The sequence below is a fragment of the Schistosoma mansoni genome, assembly GCF_000237925.1.
Source record: "Schistosoma mansoni, WGS project CABG00000000 data, supercontig 0229, strain Puerto Rico, whole genome shotgun sequence".
Taxonomy (NCBI): domain Eukaryota; kingdom Metazoa; phylum Platyhelminthes; class Trematoda; order Strigeidida; family Schistosomatidae; genus Schistosoma; species Schistosoma mansoni.
In genome coordinates, this window is record NW_017386095.1 from 177448 (window position 1) to 205207 (window position 27760).

Genomic DNA, 27760 nt, shown 5'->3' on the forward strand with positions numbered 1-27760 from the left:
TTTTGTGTTATATCAAATTAAACGAACTACAAAATTAAAATAATTCATTTTCGTTACGAGTTCATAAATTCAGCGTTGCTATTCGAGATATATAAATTCTTTCGGTTTGGTAAAACAATGACACACCTAAAGAACGTGATCATAATGTGTGTTAACAGTTGTGCAGTATATTTGGCAAAACTGAGATATAATTAGGTGGTTAGTTGATGAAGTATCAAAATATAGACAGACTATTTCATGAAGTGTTTAGAGTTTATAACAGTGAGTTGAAGCCACTATATTGTGAATCGCAAGTTAACTTAGTGAGCAAATTCTGAGTGTTATGTGGGCTTGACGTGTTACTGCCGGAATGTAAGAAAGCTACTGCCTGAAGATGTTCTGCCAAGAGTTCTCACCATATCACATTACAATTCAACTTAGAACGTTTCCCTTCAACTGGACATTTTATTTATAAGTCTGAGGATCACTTTCATCTGCTTGCAATCACAATAACTTTTCTTCCAAATATTAATTTCTTCTCTCATTATATTCTTGAGGAATACCGTTTAAGTATATCTTGACTGATGTATCGTCTTCTGAAGGCTATCTAGCTACAAAGCCGTAGCTCTATCTTCTGGTCCTAAAGATGGTAAGAAACGGTTGCATTGTACATTCTTGTGTGGTTTCTGGAGATTATGTGAAATTATTTTCCTTCAAAAATCGTTATGGGGTCATTCTTTCATAAGTTATCTTTGTTTACTGGAATGAGATCGCGCCTACTAGATGTACGAAAATGACCAAGGATATGTATATATATATATATAAATGGTCAGCGTATGTTGTTCCTCCATAACTTCAGGACCACTTGCTAACTGTCTTTTCGTAATCCACCCCTCAGAATATTCAGGTTTCCACGAACGCAAGTGGGTTTTCCTTATAACTGGCAGCTTTAGTTAAACACCCCCAATCTGCGACAAGTAGGACCAAAAAAGTCGAAACACAATAGTCAATCGTTCAGTCATGTGCAACCTAGTACGTGTTAACTTTAGGTCAAGTTGTCATATTACACGACAACAATAAGACAGGGTTATGAAGACAGATTCCAGACTTGTAATAGTGTTAATAGTGAAAGTAATGGTACCAGATAGAATGAAGTTCATAAGAAAGAAAGAAGAAATGGTTCCAGTAGCTTTCAAGTTCTAAGATTTAAGGAAGAAAAAAGAGAAAATTTATCTGAGCTATTACTCACAGTTCTGAGCTATCTTTTCGTACGTCTATAACCTTTGATCATGATAGTAGGGTGGGCACCAACTAGACAAACCTAACCTACCTACATTGGACAATACAATGGTCAGTGACCTCATGTAATATTGCTACATTCTGGTCTAAGCATCCTAGCTTTTTTTCAATCTACGACTACACCAGACAATTTAGAGGCAGGCGGAGGTTGAATGTATATTATACATCCCTGAACAACCTCAGTCAGTGATAATTCACTATCATATCGCCCAGTTTGCAAATTCTACATAGTACCTACAGCCAAACCTCACCGTCGCTCACTCCATATTCTCCAAAAAACGAGCAATTGTTCGAAGACATCGATAATTGGATACTCACAGCCTAGAATCTTTCTCTATTCTTAGCAGCAGCACTTCGCAGCCATAAGGTAGAACAGAATAAACTGCTGTTCAATAAAATTTTCTTGTAGTTAGCAGATGCAAATAAAATTATGTTAGGAAATATCTTATGTTCATAGCAAAGTCATTTTCAAAGTATGTCACGTTCAATGTCATCCATTTATTTACTCAACAAACTTTCGTGATAAGTCATTGATAGGGTGTGAAAAGTTCTGCTCTGACTGAAAAACCGTAACTGAACTTTTCAAAACGTTTTAGCCAACTGATAGTTTCGGCCTGGAAGAATGCCATTTTTGCATTTATTCCCATTTGAGCACTCTAAAAGACCGCAGATCGGTCTGCTACTACTTACATGGCGGTTGTTGAGGATTGACTTGTTTCCTAGTGCAGATTCAAAGGCCATATGGTAGATGAGCCTTCCTTGATAGACATCAGTTTTTTATAGACTCTTCACGAGGCAGTGCTAGAAAATCATTCACTGCATAACTTACTGTTACTGTGTGCAGTTATGTTTGGATTTTCTGGGTAATGCATCTCATTTTCGTTGATAATTATTTTCAATTTGATTCAGTTTCACAAGACTGGGTAAGCAGTAATTCCCTTGGTCTCTTATAATTTCTCTCAACAACGGCAAGACTGCAACATTCTACAGGATTCGACAAGGTTCTTCTCATATTCATTGCCGTGGTCAGCAGCACTTTTCTTGTAACCTTTTGCTAAGTTTATTTTTTAAACGTCACCACATTCCATCTATTTTTATGAGTGTCTGTTAGTCTATAGTTGTTGGCTTTAGGTCGGTGACTCATCCTTGTTATAAAAAGCATGTGTAAACTTGACACAATACATTCCTAACACCACAACCAACTTTGAGAGACACAAGTTGTTTTTTGTCAGCAAAGTGTTAGTCTATTGGGCATGAAAAATTTTCGTGTCGTGATTACGCATGTGACACAAGCCAAAAGCTGTAGACCAGTAAGAAAAGTTTTATAAATTGATACAGACCACATACGGAACCATTGTAGTATCGGTTTATATGTTAAGCCCATATACTTTATTCTAGCTACTGGCCAAGCCAATTCACTTATATATTGAGTCATATTTTGATCTTGTTAATTGTTCGCTTATTAACCTTGACTGTATTTTTATATGAGCGTATATGTGTACTCTTCGTATCCTATTCATCATATGTCTGTCATTCACTTCTGTCTGATTATAAATATTGAGTAACGCTTGCTTAAAACGAGTTGGCTTCCCAGCCACCTCCAATACGCATAATTTTTGCTTCACTCTCGAGTTGGCTTCCCAGCCATCTTCACTGCATGTCATTTTCGCTTCGTTCGATTTTATTCGCTTCATCACCCTGATTCCCTGGCCAGATCAATGAGTGTAGAAAATATATGTATTCTAGATCCATTCTCGTATTTGACGTATTTAACTCCGTTGTTCACCAACGCGGAATAAAGTCATTTATTATATACGAGTATAGACAGAATCAGATTTACGGCACTACACCATATATATCACAAGAAAATCTAATTTTCACCTGTTAGTCTTGGTTTACTAGCAATACGCTAGTTTCATTTCAAAAGCACTCATATTTGATCAAACTCTCTCATACCACGGTATTTTGGAAGTAATTAGTTACTAATCATAACTGAATGTCACTCTGTTGCTCTGGTACTGAATGCAGAAAGTAGCAATCATCTTATTATGTGGAGCAAATGTGTAAACACGTTTAGGGTGAGGTAACTATGGGTTTTTATATTGTTTCTTCGTAACTACGAAGCATTTTTATGTTGCTAACGAAGTTGCAGGATGTTAAAGACAGTTCACTTGGGTCAACTGGCACAGACTCTTAAGCGTTATGAAAATAATTGATGCTGGAAGCAAACAAAATCGTAACAACGTGTTGAGACATGAATTACATGGAAAATTCTCTAACTGTCATCCGTTATGTGGCATGCAGTGTACATACCAGCTAGCAACAAGGCAAATACTTATGAACAAGTAATGGCAACATCGGGGACGTGTCTCGAAATTTCATGTGGTGCGATGAATATTCTCTGCTCAATCCAGTTAAGAGAGAATGGTATAACTGCTTAACTTAGTCATATATCAGCATTCAAACATATGATAATCGCCCAGTCCACTCCACTCTAACATTTTAGTAAAGCTACTCTGTATCTTTCAAGTCCTCAGAGGAAGGATATGAGCTTACTAGAGCAATGTTTTAAATTAAAGAGATCAGGCTAGAGGAGCATAGTGTAATTATCCATGTTATCGGCTGTTCAATTATTATTGATCATCACTGACCTTAAGGAAACCTGTTTAACGAATCCATATGTAGTGTTCAATTTCCTACGGCACCGTTGATTTAGGTGGACGATTCCGTTAGAGCTTAGTGCTGTTTCAATGACTCCATCACACATTCCTAAAACGACTGTACGATGCACGACAATTTTCAGGCATATTTATGATGCAAAAGAAGAGAGAAATTATTAATATCTATGAACAGCCTAAGCATACATAAGTGTTGTGAAAAAAACCATTCAGGGTTTCCTCAAAAATGCAATTATGCACAAGGTTCAATAGATTCGTACTGTATTTAGAAGTATTCGAATCAATGTGCTAACTAAGATTTCTGAAATAGTGCAATTTAAGTCATGCAGAATATGATAATTAGAATTATTTGAATTCTGATGCAAGCTAGGAATCCCCAAAATAAAGCAATTAAGACCAAACAGAACTAGGTGAGCATAAACAAACGTATTGTGTTTAGAGTTCAAAATCTGGGCGAAATCAAGTACAGAAGAATCATTAGTTCATACAAACATCACATAGAACTAAATGTGCACAAACGAACGTATTACTTTAGAAATTCGTAACCAAGTACAAAGGAATGATCAGTTAGTAAAAATGTCACACCTTTACAAAGTATTCAAGATATTTTAACAGATTCTGCAGTTTTTAGAAGAACATAAGTTTACTTTCAGGTGTACAGAAAGTAAAGAAGAATGATATTTACAAATAATTTATTGAGTCTATTTATTAAACAGAATAAACGGGAATAAACAGGATAAACGACATGTTCATTATACAAAGAATTTAAAATAAACCATTATTGTAATAAGACTTGATGGTTAAATTATTATCGAGTATCGCGAGCGGGATCGCGGATGTGCACTGCCGAGGAGTCTCATACTAGGATGAAACAATCGTCCAGTGCTTCCAGGTCTCCTATGGTGGTCTAGCTTTAATTGACTCATAAATTCAACGTAAAGTTAGAGTTTGTGCAGTATCATTCAGAATTATTCGATGAAAACTTTAATTAATAACAGAGGAAGATCATCAAGTATCAATTTGTAAGGGTCATGAACACGTGATGAGAATAAAATGGATCTGAAAAGTCAATTTATGTCAGTAAGTATGATAAAAACTTTTATGTTTTCAATTAGACAGACGAATGGCACCGAAGGGATAAATATAATTGAAGCAGAATATACCTAAACAATACTTTCCTGTCGTATTTGTACTACCCAATTATTCCTTTGTACTTGATTACCTACTGATTACGAATTCCAAATATAATACGTTCATTTGTGTCCATCTAGTTCTAATTGCTGTAAATGTCTCTATTTCAAAAATTCCTAGTTAGCGTAATAATCAGAATACTTCTAATTATCATATTTCCCTAGCTGGTGAGGTCACTGTTACACCAAGGAAGGCAGAAATACTACCCGTTGGATAGCTCAAAATAGATCCCTTATACTTTCAAATCACCCTGAGCCTTTGACCTAAAGGTCTGATCCACAAGGCAGTGGAGCATCGTGAGGAGATGCATTCCCATAGTAGCCGGTGACCAACGATTGATTCATGCGTCATTTGTTCCCTCAGGATACTGGATACCATGTGCACCATTGATTTAGAATCAGGGTTTTCCAACTCCCCTAGTTGGACTTGCTGTGTCCACCAACCCGGTTGAAGCGCCGGACATTCGCTTTTCGTCCTCTCATTTTGTAAACAACAGTAATGCCAGGAGAAGTTAGGTGGTGAGTAAGACGTACCTGACAGAGGCTATGTACGCGTGGCCATGTGAGAGCATTTGTAGAGGGAGAGTGGACTCTCCCCACTCTCAGCCGTACCAGGGCATTTGGGGGCATATACATATATATATATATATATATATATATATATATATATATATAATTATATTATATCGTTGTATTCTCTTAGTAACGTACAAATGGATTCTACGTCACATAATAGAGTAAATTTTGGGTATCAATACTTCGTTGAAACATCAGTATTACGAAGCGGTGAAACCAGTAGTGTAGCTTTCGGTAATTTCAATTCACTTGCACATTGACATCATCCAGTAGAACAACAAGAAAGAAAATAAAGCTGTGTAAAGTAACGAAAAAAATTACTGTGATACATCACGGTAATGTTTATTGATACATGTTTTTGATTATTTCACAACTAACCAATCAACAAAGGAAGTGTTTTTAAAAAAGAGTCTCCGGTTATATGAAGATTACGATAATGGAAAGTAACTGATGTGGGATAAAGTATGGTAATGTTTGAATGTAACTTCTGGGATTTTTAGTATCATTCTAGTGGTATTAAACTATGACGTTGTAGCATCTCAGTTTTAATGTTTTTATAATTACCAAGACCATCTAGAAATTAAATTTGAATGAAAATACCGCCATTGCATCAAACTGAGTAGTGATATAACTAAAAGATGACAGTTTTCCATGTCTTAACTTCACCAAATGAATTGTTAGACTAGTAATACTGTATTACGTGTTTTCATTTCGTTTATTCCTTCTCTCTATGATTTATAACTCTGTTATGTCCGAGAAATTATAGTACAGTTAACCAGAGAACTCAAGTAGATATATCTAACTATGATAAAGACAAGAGGTTATTTATTGTGACCCTGATTTCCCTCTATATTGTGCCTGTGTATCAATAAACTATTATCTCGTTCTTATCGGGTTCTTGGTAGTTGGTTGAACTTTGACTATTTGAATTCCTGGTATCGTAAATCAGGAGATCTATTGATCAGGTACTCAGTCTGGTATTTAATTTATTGATTGTTTTATCTAGTAATTAAGTTCTTGTTGTATAGTATCTATTGTCCTAGTGGTGTAGTGTGGGTTACTTATATCCACATAAGTAGTATATGATGATGGTCAGGCATAGTATGTGATGTGAACAGCGAAACAAGAAGCCTCAACGAACTACGGAAGCTATTTTTGGGGACGTTATTTCATTTAATTCAAAGCTTGTAAAACAGTAACATTTACTTTTACCCCTTGTCTATTCTACAGATCATAAGCTTTCGTTTGATGTATAATTCACTGTCATAACCTTTTCTGTTCCAAAGCTATTGTAATTTAGACGTAATCTTTTGTACTCTAATTTCTACTCTAACCCTACAGTTTTGGACATAATTGTATCTCCCTAATTTTTGAGCGTTGTGGTCGGGTTAGTCATTTATTTATTCATGTATCCTTTTTACACTGATCTGAAATCGAGTACCAGATCGGAATCGGGGATAAATCGAGTAGTGTTCCAGTTGTTTTGTCTTCTCTCTCGCGCGTGCCTGTCAGCCAATCAGAGATAAAATAGTTTTCGTCTCTCTACCCCCACTTCGAACTCAAGCACACTAGCCTCAAGGTTAAGTCAGTAAGCCTATCACGTCAAGGTCTTAATCCACATTAGACAAATTATCCTCGGCACAAAAGTGGGTAGACAGATCAAGGACGTAACAGAATATATTTCGGTAGAAGATCGATAAGGAACGCACAGGAATGAAGTGCAATCGGTACGAAAATGCATGAACAATGAAATCAGAGAAGACGGACTGATACTTGCAGAAGGAACAGTTAAGATTGAGACAAATGATTAATATTTTGCAAATTAACTGTTCATTGTATGGTTATGAGAATTCAGTGAGATAGTCTGTGATTTGTGCTTAAATACATTTGATTGTTCCTAGTCGTGTTTTTGTTCACTACAGTGGTAGTATTAATCGAATTTCTAGCGCTATAACAAGTTTCATAAACATAATCATCTCGCCAAAGTCAGTATATATTAAAATATCCTATATCATTTTAGTCGAAATGATTACCAAAATCGATTATTTACTTACCTACTCACTTACGCTTGTTACCCTCTGATGGAGGAACATAAGTCACCTACCAAAACTGATAAACAAATAATAGTAAGGAATGGATATTACAATATGAAAAGGAATATGGTTACATAGTATATAGGTATATAAATATTAGTCATTATTGCTATATCTCGTGGAGGTTTATGAATGGTAACTTTAAGAACCATCAATGGACCAATATGATATGTATATTTCCTATTTTATAATTGTTAAGTAACTAAGCTATTCATATTCGTGTCTCTCTTATTATAAGCTTTATTTTGACCTATAGACTATTATGATACGATTTGCCCTTGTTGAGTTATCCTTAGTCCATTAATTACTGTTCCCCCTATTCACAGCCACATTTGGCCAAATCTTGTACATATGTTATCTTCTATTTTTATGGTACGATGTGGTCAGTTTGTTTGGTATATAAACCCAGTATGTTTGAGAATAATGATTTATATTACAGAGGCTGTTATTGGTGTTCTAGACTTAACTGGCTGGGATAGACAGAAAGCCGGACTGATAAATAGTCAAGACTGCTCATACGGCTTTTGCGTATGATTGCTCTGATCGATAATTCACTCTTATCTAATTGGCGGGAATCAGCACGTTCATATATTATACAGGGCACATAAGCACTAACTCGATATAACAATTATGTAAATGAAATAAATCTTTCTTATTGTGATAACTTTTATTACACTAACAATGAAACCAGTGAGATTATAATTTATGGATGACCTTTGAGCGACACCTTAGTGACCTTGAGAGTGTCCATCTAATAACTAGGACCAAATCAGGGTCACAAACCAGTGTGAGGAATTAGAATTATGATTTACAGTTGATGGTTAGGGTTAGGAATTAGATTTATGGTCTTCATCACAAACTGACATCAGCTATAATGCCAAAACTCTATTTAGTCAAGTGTATGAATGAACTTCGCGCCCAAATCTGAGACCTCTTATCTTATACCTGATTGATTCATCCGTAAATTATAGTCTCGACAACTATTTTTATTGGGCATGTAGCTGAACATGGTGTGACTTTGATTAGGTATTTTTCTTTAAAAAAATATATAGATTTTCATGACAATTTTTAATGTTAATTTTTATTCGGATAAATAAATTCAATGTAACATTATTCTGTATTAGAATGAATGAAATAAATTAACCTGATTTGTAGTTTATTTTATCGGTATGAGGTTGTGGAGATTGTTAGATTTTTGATTGAGATCATGGATCGAATGATGTTAAACCATGATTGAAAACCTGAAAGATGGTGGTACAATTTCATGGATTGGTTAAAGTTAGACATCAACACCGTTGGATGCCGGCTCAGTGGTCTAGAAGTTAAGCGTTCACGCGCGAGACCAAAGGTTCTGGGTGCGAATCTCGCGTGCGGAATCGTTGATGCGCAATGCTGAGAAGTTCCATACTGGGACGAGACGGATGTCCGGTGCTTTCAGGTTTTCAATGGTGGTCGAACATCAATCGATTCATGATCTTAATTTATTTTAGTTGTAATAAAATGATGAATAACGTTATAAATTGCCATTGTTGTTTAAAGTTATCGCATTTTATGATATGTGAAAATAAAACAACCAATAAATACATGAAAACATTGGGAATTTAACCGAAAACGTACGAATAGAGAAGGGGTAAATGATGATGAGTAATGAATTGTGGTGGGGGTGTTGTTTACCTAATTGAGAGGACGAAAGGTGAATGTCCGGCGCTTTATCTAGGTTGGTGGACATGGAAAGTTCACCTAGGGGAGTTGGAAAACCCTGATTCTAAATCAATGGTGCACATGGGCTCCAGTATCCTGAGGAAACAAATGGCGTATGAATCAATCGCTGGTCACTGACTACCATGGGACTGCCTTGTGGATCAGACCTTTAGGTCAAAGGCTCCGGGTGTGGTCTCCTAAGAAAACCACCTACTTCAGTTTAGGAACCTGAGCAGTATCACAGCCCTCATACAAATCGAATGAGATTTGTGTGGCGCATATGTATCTGGTGCTTCCTTGTACCAATATTTATGCATTTAAATAAATAAATAATTTAAACCATTTAATGAATCAGAAAACATTTCAAACTTTTTTATTATTCTACATTGATAACTTTTCTAATAAAATGTCTTTTTTTCTGTCCATCTAGCTAAAGTATATTCACAAACGAAATAAAAAAGCAGATTTTTATACGGAACAAAGTTTATTAGTTATTACTGTTGTTATTTACTATCATTGCATTACAATGTAAATTAATATCAGAAGGGGTTGTTGTGGATATTATAGTAACTTCAGTAGTACAGATCACGATGGTTTAAGAAAAGCTGCAGAACACTCACCTTTTTCTGACCTGAGACGAAATTGGTCACCCCGATCACTCCCCAAATGAACCGAGCCGCCCGATCTGTGCATTCTTATCTCTGACTAATATTAAAATATCTGCCTAGAACGTTTTCTTGAGAATATTATCTGACTAATGGCGTTGCTCGATCATGATTGCATCAGGGCCCTAATCTGTTGGGGATTAGTCAGAGATGAAGAAAAGATATCGTTTATCGCACCAAGTTCCCCTCACTTTAATGGGGCTTTTTAACAAAACATAAATGACTGTTGATGGGGATGCGCGGATTAGTCCTGGTGCTTAGTACGACGTCAATGACGGTTAAAACATACGGAGATGCCAGAGGGTTTTCGGATAAGTCCAAGTAAAACAAGCCTTTCGAATCGGCAGACGAAGTTGTACGACTTCGTCAAAGTTTTAAATACGTGTCCCGGATATACGGCAAACATCGATGTCAAGGCTTTCCAAAATCACCCAACCCCATTTGTTGTCGTATATGCATATTTGTGCGAAAGCTGAAGGAGCCTAACCTGAATGGTACACGTCGTTTCAGAAAACATGATTCGGATTCCCTATTCAGTGGTAGCATTTGAAATGTCAACCGACTTGAGATCGTTTATACAGGACAGGAATTTCAGCACAGAACAGTTTCTAACGGAGTTTAGAGAATACAAATAAAGAATAAAAGTAAAAAGAAGAATATTGGAGCTTTTGAAATACATTTATAGAAAATTGATTTTAATTATCAAATAAATAGGTAGTGCGACAGATCTAGGTGTTTTCTTCAAGATTATCATTCTAAAAACACTAGACAGGTGTTGTTGGCGGAACACTATGGGAAAAAAGTTCAAACCTGTTACCCCATAGATAACCAAAAATGTGAACTATGGAAACTAAGGTCCTGCCCTCTAAAAAGTGTATCAGCTCTTCCTTGCCATAAAATATCACTGCTTTAAACTATTACTATGCTACTTTGATAAGAGGCTGAACTAAAATGCCGGGACCTAGATTTCATGCTCGTTAAATTGGTTTCATGGAATCGAGAACGTGAATGAAGACCTTCTAGTGAGTAATTATCCTTTCAGAATCAACTTAGAACATACCAAGCCTTTTCGCAAGGAACTTGCGAGTAGAATTGATGTACGCCCTCGTCCAATTTTTTTTTACGTGGCCAGATATTGTTTATATATATACAAAACCGCAGAGAGACAGAGCAATACAACTTTGAATTTAGGATTTATTTTTTTTTGCTTATTTGATTAGATCATTCTTTAAACAACTTGACCAAGGGTATTATGATTTCAAGGTAGAAGTATTTAAACCAATATAAATCAAACAAAACGATTAGAATTGACAAGTTCAATAATTGATAAAAGATAACAGCTATAGTCAGCAAATGGAAGCAAACTAAGAAATGAAATGCTAATGAACACAAGTAATTACTATAAAAAAGTCTTGAACATTTAAGAAAGAGACATTAGTAATATCAGAATGTAAATTATTATAATATGATAATGTGATTATTCACATAGTTGTCTGTTCCACTCTCTCGTATATGAATGCATAAACGGAATGAACACAAGAAACGAAACAGAACATGATAAAACGGAAAATGTTTTTTTTTTTAAAAAAAAAATCAGTATCAAACCATATAAACTGATCAGTGTACATGGGGGAAAAAAAAGATATGAGTGGTAACAGTTATCCCCCCCCTCCCATACAATGGCAACAACAACAAAATGAAGAACAAAATAAAATATCAGGACACTGAAGATATACACTAGTGAAAGAAAGAAAAAAAGAAGAGAAAACACAAAATAAGCAGGAATAGCAGCAAGTGTAATGATGATGATGATGATGATGAATGGTGCGCACATGCATAATAATTGATTAAGGTTTATTGCACAGTTAAGCATATCTATAATAATAACAATAATAATATTGTACTATGAGTAAAAAAATAACAAAGGCTGAAAGAGAGAAACAACAAATAACGTAATACAAAGAAATAGCAATAGTCATAATAAGATTGACGACAAGTTTTACAGACGGCATTTATCCCTATTAGTTGGATTTACTTAAAGGAAACTATGTTGTATTGACTAAGAGGTTACTATTCAACATTAAGGCAGAAATATTAGCATCAATAAGAGAATTTATACATTCAATTAAGAAGATATGAAATTGTTCACCGATTACGTAATTATTTGAATTTAGTATGCAATAATAATAAATCAAGACAAGTAAATAAAAAAAAAGCCTAAACAACTAATAGATAACATTCAATGTTATTATAGTAGTGCTTAATATGCTAATAACACTTTTTTTAATGGTGAACATTCACTTGATTTGTTCTTTTTATATATTCGGTTAGATTTTAAGAAGATAAGTCGATATAAAAAGAACAAACAAACAAACAAACAAAGAGATTGAACAAAGAATGGTATATAAAACAAACATACAAACAAAGAGGTTTATTATACTCTATTATGTAAATTATATGCAAGTATAGTTGATCTATTCTCTTTTATAGCTATTGGAAAAGAGAATACAAAGCTGGACGAAGTACAATCCTTGTTCAATAAGATAAACAGACAGAAAGAGAGAGAGAGAGCTACATGTACATGTTTACAGAAAGTAGGGATGCTTATGCACACATACACACACACACATACACTGAAAGATTTCGAAGTATAAAAGAAAAGTTAACGAGGCAACATTTGTGAATGATTAATTGATTGATTAGTAACTTAATAGTTTCTAAAGCAATATTTTTTTCTGTAAAATTTATTTATATAACTGAAGGTAAATCATCAACAAAATTTGATGGAAATAGACCACATCGTCCATCGGATGTACGACCACGCCACCAATTTTCATCATTACGACTAATCACTTCAATAACATCACCACGATGTAAAGATAATTCACCGGCACCTTTAGTCTCAAAATCAAATCGGGCTATAACTCGATCAAGTTGATATTTTCGTACATTAGTAGGGAAACGCTAAATGAATAAGATAGGATTTAAGAAAACACTCTGATTATTTATTACAGAAATAGAATAAATTCAACATACTACAAATAATCAGCATTTTTGCACCTGAGTGATACGTCAAACGTATTAAAACAAAACCCTAGTCACATTAGATAATTAATCGTAATATATACATTGATAGGTCATTAAGTAATGGCCAATATCGTGATTGTCTAGTATTTTCTTGGTATTGGTTGAATTATGTCGATCACGTTGAAATATAGTCACTAGTTTTAGTAACTCGAAATTGAGTCCATTAAGATTTAAGCGGTTGAAAGTAGAATCGGCCGATAGAATTCAATCAACACTAAGGAGCAGACAAATATGATAGTGTTATTAATTAGTAATCAATTAATGTAAATATCTCAGTCGTACAGGAAGCCTTAAGTAGTCAGAATAACTCATTGGTAATGTTATGGACTGAGGTACTGAGTGATCAGAGTTTGAATGGACTAGAAAGTATCAAGTTCTTCAAGTTTTCAGGTACACCTTGTTGATGAGTGTCAACTAGCACACAAAACCCAAATTCAAGGTTATCTGTTGACTACATTCAATCATCGAAGAACATAAATGTATATATTTGTCATATATAAGTACAGTATTATTATTATTACTAAGAAATTTGTGGACAAATAATAAATTGATACAAATATCACATATTAGTTGAGAAAAATATCTTTAACCGCAGTGTTAGAGAAGCTGTCTGTGGTAGATTGTACAACGATGATGACCAGTTGATATTAGAATGGCGATTCGAACCCCGCGTTAATAACTTAAGTTCACTCAATCATGCAGTAGCAATTATTGCTATATGTAATATGTGTACATGAATTCACAACTGATAATTGAGTTACATAAAATAAATAGTTCCTGTCTGACAATTTAACACAGTAACGAAAATGTAAATACACTAATTATTAACGATTGCCTTCAATAAAAAATACGAAATACAATGATGAGAAACAAAACGAAACTATCACATAATTAGTTATTATAATCTAGGAGAGAACAAAAGCAAATAATTGGACAGAATAATATGAATTTATTTTAGGTTGTAAAGTTCTCACACACCACGGAAGGGTTCTTCCAAAAGCACCTGAAAAGGAAATTGCGTTAAAGTTGATATTATCGACTTGAGAGCGTGACCGCAATACCCAAGGGACAACTGCTTGAGGCCGGTCATAAATGACCTTTTTGTGTTAGCTCCGTACTTGTTGAGACCTTAACGCCGGAGATGGAAATCAGTGGGATAGGGCAGTATGCATTTTTAGGGTCAAGTTTGTTTAATCCCACCCTTCCTTTGTGGGTATATATATATATATATATATATATAGAGAGAGAGAGAGAGAGAGATTATGAGATAAACTGAGTAGGTGAGCGTGAAAATAGAATGTAAAATATAACGTGTACTGAATAATATATTTGGTACTTAAGCTATTGGATACTGACTTCGTAAATGTTTTTTAGTGCCTAGGAATCTTCTAGTCTTCAGAAAATATGAAAGAAATTTCACTCTTAAGGTTAGTATACATAGTGAGTACAAAAGGTATTCATAGGTTTATATGTGATGAGATTGTTTTCGGTAATTATCCAATCGGGATATAAATAATCTGGCTCAGTGGATAACGTATTGGGAGTTTGAAGTGAAAGGTAACAGATTCGAGTTCGTTGAGGTAGAGGTGTATCTCATTGATGAGTCTAAAATAAGACTAAAACAAAGTCATGTATTCCACCGTTAGTGGCGATCCGCATCAGATGAACATGTGTCGACAATGACCGTTAAAAATTCAATTGAGAATATCAACAAAAGGATGACTTAAACCTTTTTAATAGTGGTACAAAGTAATAAATCATAGTAAAAAAAGAAATTACAATATTAATGAAAAGTTGTGCATAGATTTTTTCCAAATAAGTAGCTTGAAGCGTTTATGCGAGAACATTGAATAACACCTACGAAAAGCGGTAGATTAGTCAGTCAGTCAGTAAGTTATAAACAACATAAAGGCAGGCAACAATTTACATTAGCCCAAGTTGTCACAACACAATGGAATGAATTGAACAAGAGGAGTAGTATAAAAGGAATTGAAATAACTGTAGTGGTAATGGTAATGCCAAAGACTAAGCATTGAGAATATAGTTTTTTTTTAAAAATCAAAGAAAAGTTATGTATGAATAAATAGTGGAACTGAAGATCTAAAGTAAGATAAAGTGTGAAAGCATTTGTCCTATTGTAAACAATCCCGGTCTTGCAAATTCGCCGCAACTGAATAATTATTGCACAGCAATTTATTATCTATTTACTTAAACACATAAATATTGGTACAAAGGTACACCAGATATATATGCGCCGCACAAATCTCATTCGATTTGTGTGAGGGATGTGATACTGCTCAGGTGCCCAAACCGAAGCAGGTGGTTTTCTTAGGGGGGGCACAACCGGAGCCTTCGACCTAAAGGTCTGATCCACAAGGCAGTAGAGCATCGTAAGGAGATTCAGTCCCATGGTAGCCAGTGTCCAACGATTGATTCATACGCCATTTGTTCCCTCAAGATACAGGAGCCCATGTGCACCATTGATTTAGAATCAGGGTTTTCCAACTCCCCTACGTGGACTTCCTGTGTCCACTAACCCGGTTAAAGCGCCGGGTATTCGCTTTTCATCCTCTCACTTTCGTGAACAACACCCCCGCCACGAGAAGGCAGTGAGTAAGACTTTCCTGTTAGAGGCTATATACGCTTGGCCATGTGAGAGCAATTTAATATAATTAAAAGTCAAATGCTTTAACTATTCCGCACCATATGAGCTATGCATTTTTATGACATTTCACCAACATTTATAGATAGATAATCTTGATTGAAAAATAATAGTCACTTATTTAAAGATAAATATTATCTTTAACACAACAATGTTTGCTTTTTTCAAATGAGAAATTACAATAAATATGAATGTCAATTAGTGTAGAACCATATGTGAATCTATATAAATATATCAACATATTGATCAATATCCAATTGGATAATTAAAAACAAATTTGTAAACATTTTAGATTTCGGAACAATTTGTACATTGACCTCAATAATATGCCTAATGTATAATGGTTATTCTTGATAGTACCAATAGTTGTATATTGAAATTAAAAAAAAATAATTGATTTCTGATTTTATTACGGCAAACAAGAAAAAAAGAAGTATGCTTTTCATAGTTGAAAGCGTGAGTCAATTGAAGCAAGACTACCAGGGAAAACCTGGAAGCACTGGACGGCCGTCTCGTTCTATTGTGGGACTCCTCAGCAGTGCGTATCCACAACCTCGCCTCGTCCCACAATAGGACGAATTGGCCGTCAAGTGCTTCCAGGTTTTCCCTGGTGGTCTAGCTTCAATTGATTCACGCTTTCAACTATGAAAATACTAAATCTCCACAAAAACCCCCCTTCTGAGAAAAAGTATGCTTTTGTAGTATACTATAATTCAATTGCATTAGTCAGGATATTATTATTATTATGATTTGAACAAATAAATAATGGTACAAGGGGGCAAAAGATATTTATGCGTCACACAAAAAATTGTCATTTCATTCAATTGTGTGAGGGCTTTAATACTGCTTGGGTGCCCAAACCGAAGCAGGTGGTTTCCTTAAGGGGGTCACACCCGGAGCCTTCGAACTAAAGGTCTGATCCACAATGCAGTGGAGCATCGTGAGGAGATGAAGTCCCATAGTAGCCAGTGTCCAACGATTGGTTCATACACCATTTGTTCCCTCAGGATACTGGAACTCGTGTGCACCATTGGTTTTAAATCAGGGTTTTCCAACTCCCCTACGTGGATTCACCGTATCCACCAACCCGGTTAAAGCGCCGGACATTCGCTTTTCGTCCTCTCAATTTTGTAAACAACACCCCCCGCCACGAGAAGGCAGTGAGTAGGACTTCCCTGGCAGAGTTTAAGTTAACTCATTCACTAGATACTTGGATATGAGCTACATTATGTATAATAGTTAATAATACTAGCTTGTTGCTCAAACAGAAGTAGATGGAGCAGACTTCGGACTTAAAACTTAGTGCTTGAAATGTGAACGTCTTAATCAATAATCTAGTTCTCTACAATAAAATAGTAGTTTGTAACTAATATTTCTATTACTGACACTAGTAGTTTTTCTGATCCGTGCAATAGTTGTAATTCTTAGTTGGAGATATTTTGTAGACGAATTGTAGCAAAATCGGTCCCAATGACAAACTCGGATTCATTCTCGATTTTCAATAAATATTAAGTTAAGTATGGTTTTTCATTTTTTTTATTCTAAAATTTTATTTGCATTTTGTTGATGACTGAATCACATTTCGCTCAGTATTTCAATCATTTACATATCAACATGTCAATCAATCAGCTACAACGTAGGACCAGGCACATTTATGCATCGGTCCAAGTTGCCATACCTCGTTAGTACAACAAGATGAACACCGGATTCATAGAAATAGTTAATTTAGTGGTGGTAGTATATAAAAGATAGGTTGTATATAAGGATATAGTATAGGAAGGAAGAAAGTTATGAATCAATTTTAATCTCAAGGTTTAAGGGAAGATAAAGAGTGTATACACCTACGCCATTGTGATCGATTCTGAGCCATGTCACCTAGAGTCTCCAACCATTGGTTACGATAGTCACGCGGACCCCAACCAGGTAGTCTGCATCTGCCAACATGGCTCAGGCTAGAAGTTAGTGACTTCAAGCACTGATGCCACGTTTTGGTTTGACCGCCCCTAACTCTCTTCCAACCATCACCTACACTAGTCAGCATAGCGCGTCGTGGTAATCGGTGTTCAGGCATACGTAATACGTGGCCCAACCATCTCAGTCGATGAAGATTCATGACCTCATCAACTGATTTACCATCATTCCCTAATACCCTGTGTCTAACTTCACTATTACTTACCCGGTGATCCCAGCAGATGCGAGCAATATTGTCAATAATGTGAACACAATGAATGCATTCGAAAGAAAAATCATGTCTCGAACTAAATGTGGTGTTTTTTGACGCTTGTCAGCAAAACGAGCACACTCAAAACTGATATTTTCTTTAATCTTTTATTGAAAATCTCTTCAAAAAATAAATTATGATATTATATCCCTTAGTTCTAAAACAAAATGTTTGTATATTGATCATTGCAATTCCATCAGGGTAAAAAGTTACAGTCAATCATTGGACAATGTGATGATACACGCACATACAGGCAGATAAGTAGCATTTGAAATGAGTGATTATGTATGATATATCACCAGTAATACAACTAAGAATGCATATATACTTTTATATCATAGAAGTTAAATACTTTATTTATACAATTTGAACTGTTCATATGTAACATATTTAATTTTGAGCTATAATTCTCTTTTAGATTGATAAACACTGAATTCGAGTGCAAGAAACACAGCAACTATTAATCAATACACTTATGATTCGCATAAAATTATGAAGTATTGTTTATATGTAAAATAAAAGCATCACAGATAAGTAGATAAACTAGTATGAAGTAATTGATGTTTGTTGGACCACGATTAAAACCTGGAAGCATAGGACAACCGTTTTGTCTTAATATGGGACTTGTCAACAACGCATATTCTTGACTCGGCATCCGGAAAAAACCTGAGAGCTTTGATTTCGCGCATGAACACTCAACCTCTAGCCGATTGGACCAGCGTCCAAGAATGTTAAAATTTAGCTCCAATTGATTCACAATATTGCGCAACCAACTTCCATTATTCATTGTGGATAACTATCTCACACCCGATATGGTTGAACTCTACTGCTAACAGCTTCTTACTAAACCTCCAGAAGTTGTAAACCGTTGGACTGCTAGCTCAGTGGCCTAGATGTTGTGTTCACGCGCGAAACCGAAGCTCCCATGTTACATTACCGGATGCGGAGTCAAGCGTATACTGTTGAGAAGTTCAATACTAAGACGAGACGGCCGTTCAGTGCTCCCAGGTTTTTAATGGTGCTCTAACTAAGACCAGTTTGTGATTTAAAGGCTGACAAACATTATTTGTTATAAACAATTGATCAATAGGCAAATGTAAGTTAATTTCAATTGAAAGGAAAGTTTCAAAAGAGAAATCAGTCAGTTAGTCATATGTAGCGTAAGGATCTCATAAAAAATATGGGACTGAATGGAGCCATTGAATATTACTGCAAGAAACCTATTCTATCTAATTATACACTAATGTTTAAATCTTCAGTTGTCTCATCAAACCAATTATAAGATCTAGAGAATAGACTGATTAGCCTAATGGATGACGCGTTGAGGTTTTCATCTAAAGGTACTGGTTTCGAATTCCAGTGCGAATATGAACTCAGCCGACGATTCCAAAGTGAGATGGGACATGCTTTCTGAATTCCAAAGCTAGCCATAATTTAACATTTCTATAAAACTTGTGACAAAAAGGTTATATAGAAGCAATTCGAACAGAATGGACATACGTCGACAAAGATTGATCAGAATTCAATCCGAAATATAAATAACAGGATGATTTGAGCCTTTATTAATAATCGGGGTTTTCCAAATCCCCGAGGTAACTTTCCATGTCCATCGAGCCGGTTAAAGCGCCGGACATTCGCTTTTTGTCCTCTCAATTTCGTATACAACACCCCCGCCACGAGAAGGCAGTGAGTAGGACTTCCCTGGCAAAGGCTATATACGCGTGGCCATGTGAGAGCATTTGGAGAGGGAGAGCGGACTCTCCCCACTCTCAGCCGTACCAGGGCATTCGGGAGAATACTCTAGAATCTTTTCATGTAAAAACCATAGATATACTAACGTTTTTTTATAGTGCTTCCTACTTCCGTCTACCCTTGTTATTTGGAATATAATTTCGATCCTGTTCAACCGTGTTCTGATTTGGGGACTTGTCGAGTAAATTGGTGCCCAAGAATACTGAGCAATAGGAATGACTGGGTCGTAATAACAGAAATCATAACAGGGTAGCAAGACGAAACTAACAGGATAATGAGTAGCAAAGGAGTCAATAATAATGATGACACTGAACATAAAAAGAACAGAATATATGGTGTGTGGTGAAAGAAACATGAATATTCCTGGAATGACACGATACGGAGACTCATAATCTACGAAAATAAAGAGCATAAACAAATCTGCATTAATACGGTCGATTTTAAAGGACATCACCGATTGGTCTAAAACCATCGACCACGATTAATGCACGCGACTAAATGATTAAATATACCTAGCTTGGGTTCATTCAACAATAAACATAGAAAACTCTGTACGTTTCTCTTCCTAGACTAAAGGAATTCAGAATATAAATCACGAATTTGTGGAGAAATCAAATAAGAACGAACAAAGTCAGTTGTTATGGTGCAGAAACATGCTTACGAAGTCCTTGTAACTACAACGAAAATGAATATGCAAATAGCAAAACATCGTTTTTGATCGTAGCACCAATAAAGAATATTCAGTGAAAACATTTCAGTAGATAATAATACAATTCATAATTTACGAAAACGTAATATTACAGTAATAAGAGGAGTGGTTGGTTGGAGGGATTTTCACCAGCTACTCGCCCCTAACAATATACAGATATATCAATATATTTTTAGTATTGTCATTAGAGCAGAAAAACGACAACTGAGAGACAAGAAGAGGTCAAACAAAGAATACGGACGTCAATATGAAGGCACACAAACATACAAACTACATACACACTCACCTTAGATGGAACAAGGTCAACCAAAGTCAATAAACGATTACGTGATATACTTGTCTTTCGGTGATGATCAATTAATTGATTAATGGAATCAAATTTGGATAACCAGAAGAAATATTTTCCAGCTTCATCCTGAAGTACTTTAAAATGAAGTACTTCACAACCTTGTCTAAAGTATAAAAAGTGGATATGAATGAATGAGAAACATACAAACGAAAAACCCTATATTGAGTAAAAAAAGGCGGGTACTAAATAATGTGAGTAGAAACTGAAGTAAAATGAAGCGAATCAAATAGATGATGATAAGGATATTTTAGGTAGATTTGGATGGTAGTTAGCAGGACACGCGTTTCATCCTGTTTGGAACCCGTCAATTAGATGCACCTGTACCTGTGATGTTCACATCTGGACTTGAACCTAGAAGCTTTCGCTCTAAACGCTCACCGCTTTACTCACTTAGCTACTGAGTATAGATAGTCACTGATTTGTGTTGGTTGTCCGAATCTTCCAGTCGATGTTATGGACTTCAATCGATCACACTTTTTAAAGACATATATGCATACCATGCGAACTGCCTCGATACTTTGATGTTTAATCAACATAAAGGGAATAGTGAGGGTTTTCGTGTTACAAATGGCAAGAAGAAACAGTTCATAAGTCTTTAAAAGCCTTATTATCATTTCTAAAAGTTAAAATATTAAATTGCATTTTTATTTTATTTTGGAGATAGTTTCGATGAAGTTGCATTCTATAGGCTTGTGTAACTGTTTTTGCTAAACATCATAAGAGCAAACTTCAGAAAGAAATGAGACACTGCAAGTTTTCTAAAGTTTGTTCTGTTGACACTGAATATAGTTCGGTTGTTATCAATCACATGGTCTAGAGGACACAATATCACCAGAATCATCATACCAAGTCACAAATGTCTTGTCGCATACTGACATTAACTAAATAAACATTGATGAGAGGACCATCGATAGCTTTTTGATTGTATTTCTGGACTTTGCAGCAATACGCGAATATAATTAAGCCAGGGATTGAATCCAGTGTCTTCAAGTTTCGCAGAGGACACATTAAACTCGAATTGGAATCCAATGGTCGGGATATTGAGGCACTAACCATTTAGCGATATAGTGCTGTTGTTCTTTATTACCATCGATCACGACTCAGTGGTCACTTGTGAAAAGCTTGAACTACACCAACCACTAAATTTTGTACTTAAACTTCGATGATCCATCTATAAGACAGTAAACTAGTAAATATATGATTAAAGTTTGGTTAATATTTGTGAGGATCGTATTTAATTCAAAAATGGTTTTCGTTACAAACTGGCGCCAGCTGGAAAATTACTAGAAACGAAAAAGGATTTAAATGTGTCGATAGTTCTTTCCTTCCTCTGTTTTCATCAACCTTATCTTTGAACAACATAGATCATGAAGAAATAATAACTCTAATAACTTGAATAAAGCACAGAATTCCAAAGAAAAAGTCCAATAATGAATTTATTCAACAAAACTAATGATTACAAAACTACATCTTTTATACATTAAGTCTCAGATTCAAATGCCTCAGGTAGTTTCACCGGTCTTTGAATAAAGTTTTCCTTGACTCTACGTAAACTACTCGTATTTCATAAATGAGTTAGATCTTTTGAACTACACAGGTAAGCATATATAGCTGGCCGATTAGTGTATACAAAAAACTTAATGATATTGTTCATCGATACAATTTTGTAACATTTTTAAAGTAGTTAAACGAAAAGGCGTTATTATAGAAGAGGGTTTTATTATTTCATGAACGAAATGTTTGATTGTTAAAATAAATGGAAATAATGTTGCTGACCAACAGATGATATGAGGTGTGGTCAAGTGATGGTAACTCATGAGACTGAATGATTGATGTAAGCCTCACGAATGATCAAAAATCAAAGATAATACCACTATTCAGATAAATAGATTATTTAATGTAATAAAATTGCATGCCTATACACTAAATATTAACACAAAATAAACTGGCTGGGATTTGGTTGGATTACCAGTACTATATGTGTAGCTATATAATAAGTTCATTTCATTTGGGCCTACTGTATTTGTATCAAGATTCAGTCAACCACCAACCCAAGATTTACGGGACTACCATTACAAATTCACCTCATAAATATGGTTGAAATCGATTAAATCAAAAACCAGGAGTACAACAATGGTGAGTAATGTAGTTTAGTACCCAGTTACAGGTCAGTTGAAGATAGGCTATAAAGAACCAGAAATAAGTGGCTATCATAACAAGAATGTTAGATAGATAGCGTGACAGTCGAAAGCTGGTGCTAAAACTGCCGGCATGTATGGTGCTTGAACGGTTGATGTTGACTTTTTAACCACTTCCTATTCCCTAGAAATCGTCTACACTTGAGCCCCGAACAGAAGATAGAAGACGGGAAGTATGAAAAAAAGTTTTACTTTTAAGGTTAATTTAGATATGTAAAACAAGGATATTTGTAATTTTACGTATGACCCTGATATTCTAAAAGCTTATGGAAACGTGGTAAAATTAGCAAAATGGTAGTTAATTATTCAAATGAGATATGATGCATAATCTGTTACTTCGTAAAACCCTCTTGAAAGTTTTTAAAAATATTTTTATGAAGAGTAACGACTCTATATGTCTTACCGAACTCCTGTAGGGGGTGTGGTTTCTAAGCCCACTATTGGTAAGTGCTTATGTTAATAGATCACGAAACTGTAGTGCCAGAAGATCATAACTCGAGTTTATAATTTAGTGAATAAAGTAAATAACAATCAAAAGTATGTGATCTTTCATACACTGCCTCTGAATAAAGACGAGTTACACACTGATTAATATGATAAGACATCAATCTTCTAAAAACAAATTGAAGAGATAATACTTGATACACAGTTTGAGTTGATCAAAAGCCGACTACCTACAGTCGTATTCAGTGGCCGCAAATAATATCAACAAACTTTAGACTGGAATATTTCCTTATGTTCGTACATTACTTCTTCAAGATCTTAACGTAGTAGTCCTCTAAAATATTATTAAGTAAATGTCCTAAACACTCATGCAGTACGTTTACATAGTATCCACTACTTAGTGGAACTAGAAACGGGATATTAGTAGTACTAAATTGGAAGAAATATATAATACTTTTTAGCACAGTGTGGTTTACAGATGAAAAGAAAAATATTTACTTGCCAAGTGAGTTACATTTCATTTTCTCACTTCAACTAAATCTTATTCAAAAGTAATTTTTGTAATCACTAACCAAGTGATTTTAAATACGTCTACAATAGCTGTATTTTCATTTTAAAAACCCAGAGTTGTATTGTGAATCAAACGATTTAAGCTGATTATTAATTATGAGCAGAAAACTAGGTACTGTTTGACATCAGTTATTCACCCATAAACAACTTAGAACATGGTACATGCATATATCCTTTCAAATTGCACAGCAGTACAGAGAGACATCAAAGTACTGTAGGTAGGGTATTAATGGTAGTAGTAAAGATTAAGGATTAGAAAATATTTGTGAAAATAAAGGTTTGTGGAGTAAAAAAGTATGAGGTAATTTATGAACTCGAGACCTAAGGTAGCACAAAGAAAAAATACACCTGTGTTGTTGCGAATGATTTTGATGTGTCACTCAGCGTCTCCAAGGACTGGTTACAAAAATCATATGAGCACCAACCAGGTAGTCTGCATCTAACTACAAGTTTTAGTCCAAGAGCTGACCATGTCATAGACTGATACCACGTCTAAATTTGGACTCATCTAACTTTACTTTAACCTACTCCTACATCAGACATCATCATGCGTCGAAGCGGGGTGTAGTTAGACATGTGTAATATATGTTCCAACTACCGACTGAAGAAGATTCCAAACTTTATTAACTGATTTCTTATATTTACCCTGTATCTTATATTTAACCATTTTGCTCACTTGATGAACCCGAAATACACCAGCACTGCCTTAAAGGCAATATATAATCAGGCACTAGTGACCTACGAACGCCCTCTAGTCCTCAAAGTTGAACAGAGCAAACTAGTGCTCAGTATACTATCTCTTTGGTTGGTAGATAGACAATGACCAAGGAATTGTTAGCTAACTGACGAATCTCCTTTTAAATATTCTACACGACGTTTAGACATATGACCGAAGCTGTGATCTACATGCATCACTTTTTTGGCCAAGGTCAATTATTCACATCTTCCAGTTGGGATGGCATCTTTATTTCCGATCAATTTGGCCTAAGGTTTAATACACAAGCCCATACTTAGGTTCTGAGTAAAAAGACACGTTCAGAATGGGGGAAAGGATAACCCGAGAAAGCATGTGTCAAGTGATTATCTGGAACTGAGATGTTTTTATTGAACAATACCTACTTGACAGACAAACTAAATCCTTTCCCGTCTGCTTCACTTTGACGCAATATAAAAGCTCCATCAGGTTGCAAATGTTGTGCTGTTTCTTGATCAATTTCTTGAAGTCTTTCTTCGGCTTCCATACGACTACAGTGTCGGATGTACCAAGGGTGAGGACGCATTGTAATGTAATTGCATGGTATTAAACCTGTTCGGCCTTCCTGTTCAGCTAGGTACCAGTTAGGATCGTCTTCCACACAGAGTATCTATGAAAGTGAGTGATACTTATGTAACGCAATTGGATAATTTTTGAATGTTAAAAGCTGAGGTGAGTATGAGTGATTTTAAAAAAATGAGACAGGTACTGACAACGTTTATACACGACACTACTTAGATAACGAAGTAAGCTATTTATGGTATATGGATAACATATGTCTTAACCTTTTATTAAACACAGTAACAATAGCCTGACTATACAACTGAGCTTCACTTTGTTTTAAGATCTAAAAGATTAATCCACTTGTGAAAAACAATTAGTCTCATTCATTCTCTATAGTTGTCTTGTGACTGTACGTTTGCCTTTTATACGAGCATAAGGCTCTTTTTTTACCCTGTAATAGTCCTTCCAAGCTCTTAGAGTTTAACAATAATCCAAGGGAAAGTGACTCTCACTCTACAAATTATCGTGACACAAAGTATCAGTGGATGAAATGAGGAGTAAAATAATATAGATATAGTTCAAACAAAAATATTGGAGATTTGGGAATATTCACGAGGGATATCTTAATTAGGCTGAAGTTGCTTTAGTACATTCATAACAACGCTCGGACTTCCAATGGGATACGCTTACATGAATGACGATATAGAATCACCAAAAGGGAAATACATTTGACCACCATAATTCAAGTCAAACCCTGTATAGGGTACAAACAAACCTTAGAAAGAAGTCAAGAGAATTATACCATGATAGTATGGTTTAAATAAGTTGATATAACTCACTAACCAAATGTACGGATATCAACACATGGTACTGAGCCATTTTTTAATAGAGGCACTACTCGGCTACTTGAGATGAAATAGATAGAGGGTTTTTAAGCTTCATAGAAAGACCACCACTGAGTCTTACCGAACTAGTCAGTTACTTTAAAGAGCTCCAATATTCACAGATGTCATGGATAACTTTCCGTTGGAGTAAGGATCAATAGCATACTTGGTTGTTGTAGTTTTTTCGCGCTAAATTTACGACAGTGAAACATCTAGTTCGTAAATCAACAGATCTTTGTTTATAATTTGGAAAATTTAGCAATGATCTGCAGAATATGAACACACATTGCAAGAAAGTTTTGCAAACGGTCATGGAAATGCAGTCGGCTATTTAGCTGATGAGTGTTTAAAATCAGACTACACAAAAAAGTAGCAGTTAAAACCTTAACAGGACTTGAGGTTTATAGGTATACCAAACTAAAGACACGTGGGTGAATAAGTAGAGTAACTTCCAGTGTTTCCGGACATTTCGATACGGAGTGAAATACGAAGACAGTTTTCCATTTATCCATTAATAGGTTTTATTGGGAAAGCCTCATTTATTACTGTACTTCGGATCAGAAGTATGGATATAACAGTATGATGAAAAGTAAACACCTAGTACCTAGACCCGACCATTCGGTGTGGAGGGCCCACTCAGTGGGCTAGGAAGACTTAGTCACTATAAGCTAAACATATGAATATACAAAATTATAACACTAAAGCATATTATAGAAGTGCGCCACATTGTGTTATCTGATTGTGTAATTTTATCTACCTTTAAAAGACTTCCTTTTTTAAATCCAAGTTCATCTTCGGCGTTGGCAACAAAGTCATAGCTAGCCTCAGCCTCCATCCCAAAGCGAAGTAACAATCTACCACGAAGCACTTAGGTACAAGGTCAATGAGAAGGGGTAGCGGGATATTTGTAACTATTAAGAGCTAAGGTTATGTAGGAATTATACGTCACACTCTGAGTGTGAGGATTGATATTACTCAGCCAATTATGTGAGTTTTTACCATGTGAACTTTTCTCATATACATGAACTTAGTAGATCTGAGTGCATGAGTGAAATATCTTGTACCTGAACACTAAAAAGAACATTACAGTGTAGCTAGCTCTGTAGCTCTGTGTTAAACATTGGATGCTGATCACATTAGTTTTAATGGACTCATTTAGCTGGTAGCGCTCGGTCATGCATCCGCACCAGATCACGGTTCGGAACGGCGTGCTCAACGTCTCGTGCAATCACTAGCCAGTTTAGACCAGTCACTTCTCGGTATATTGATAACCCATCAAATATATCTTCAACCTCCTCGCTTCTGACTTTTAATTTCACTGAGTGAACACGACTCACTTATAGAAGGCGTTACTGGTAAACTGTTGTCAAACTACATTAGCCGTGGTATCTTCATTGGTAAGCCCGACGTGATCTGGTACACCGATCTATTAACTGTGAGTCTGT

General features: G+C 35.4%; 2 protein-coding genes across 2 annotated transcripts; both read right to left on the reverse strand.

Annotated features, from left to right (window-relative positions):
* Positions 1 to 11364: 11364 nt before the first annotated feature.
* On the reverse strand, positions 11365 to 12480 carry Smp_156090 (hypothetical protein). The gene has a single exon (XM_018791554.1). It carries the CDS (start codon positions 12052 to 12054, stop codon positions 11659 to 11661), a length of 396 nt encoding a protein of 131 aa, XP_018647320.1. The 5' UTR covers positions 12055 to 12480; the 3' UTR covers positions 11365 to 11658.
* Positions 12481 to 12751: 271 nt separating this feature from the next.
* Smp_062950 (growth factor receptor-bound protein, putative) lies at positions 12752 to 27154 on the reverse strand. Its single transcript, XM_018791565.1, has 4 exons — positions 27073 to 27154; positions 25293 to 25537; positions 20899 to 21064; positions 12752 to 13145 (listed from the first exon to the last, which is right to left on the reverse strand). The coding sequence occupies exons 1-4, from the start codon at positions 27148 to 27150 to the stop codon at positions 12930 to 12932; spliced, it is 705 nt and encodes a 234-aa protein (XP_018647321.1). The 5' UTR covers positions 27151 to 27154; the 3' UTR covers positions 12752 to 12929.
* Positions 27155 to 27760: the final 606 nt, after the last annotated feature.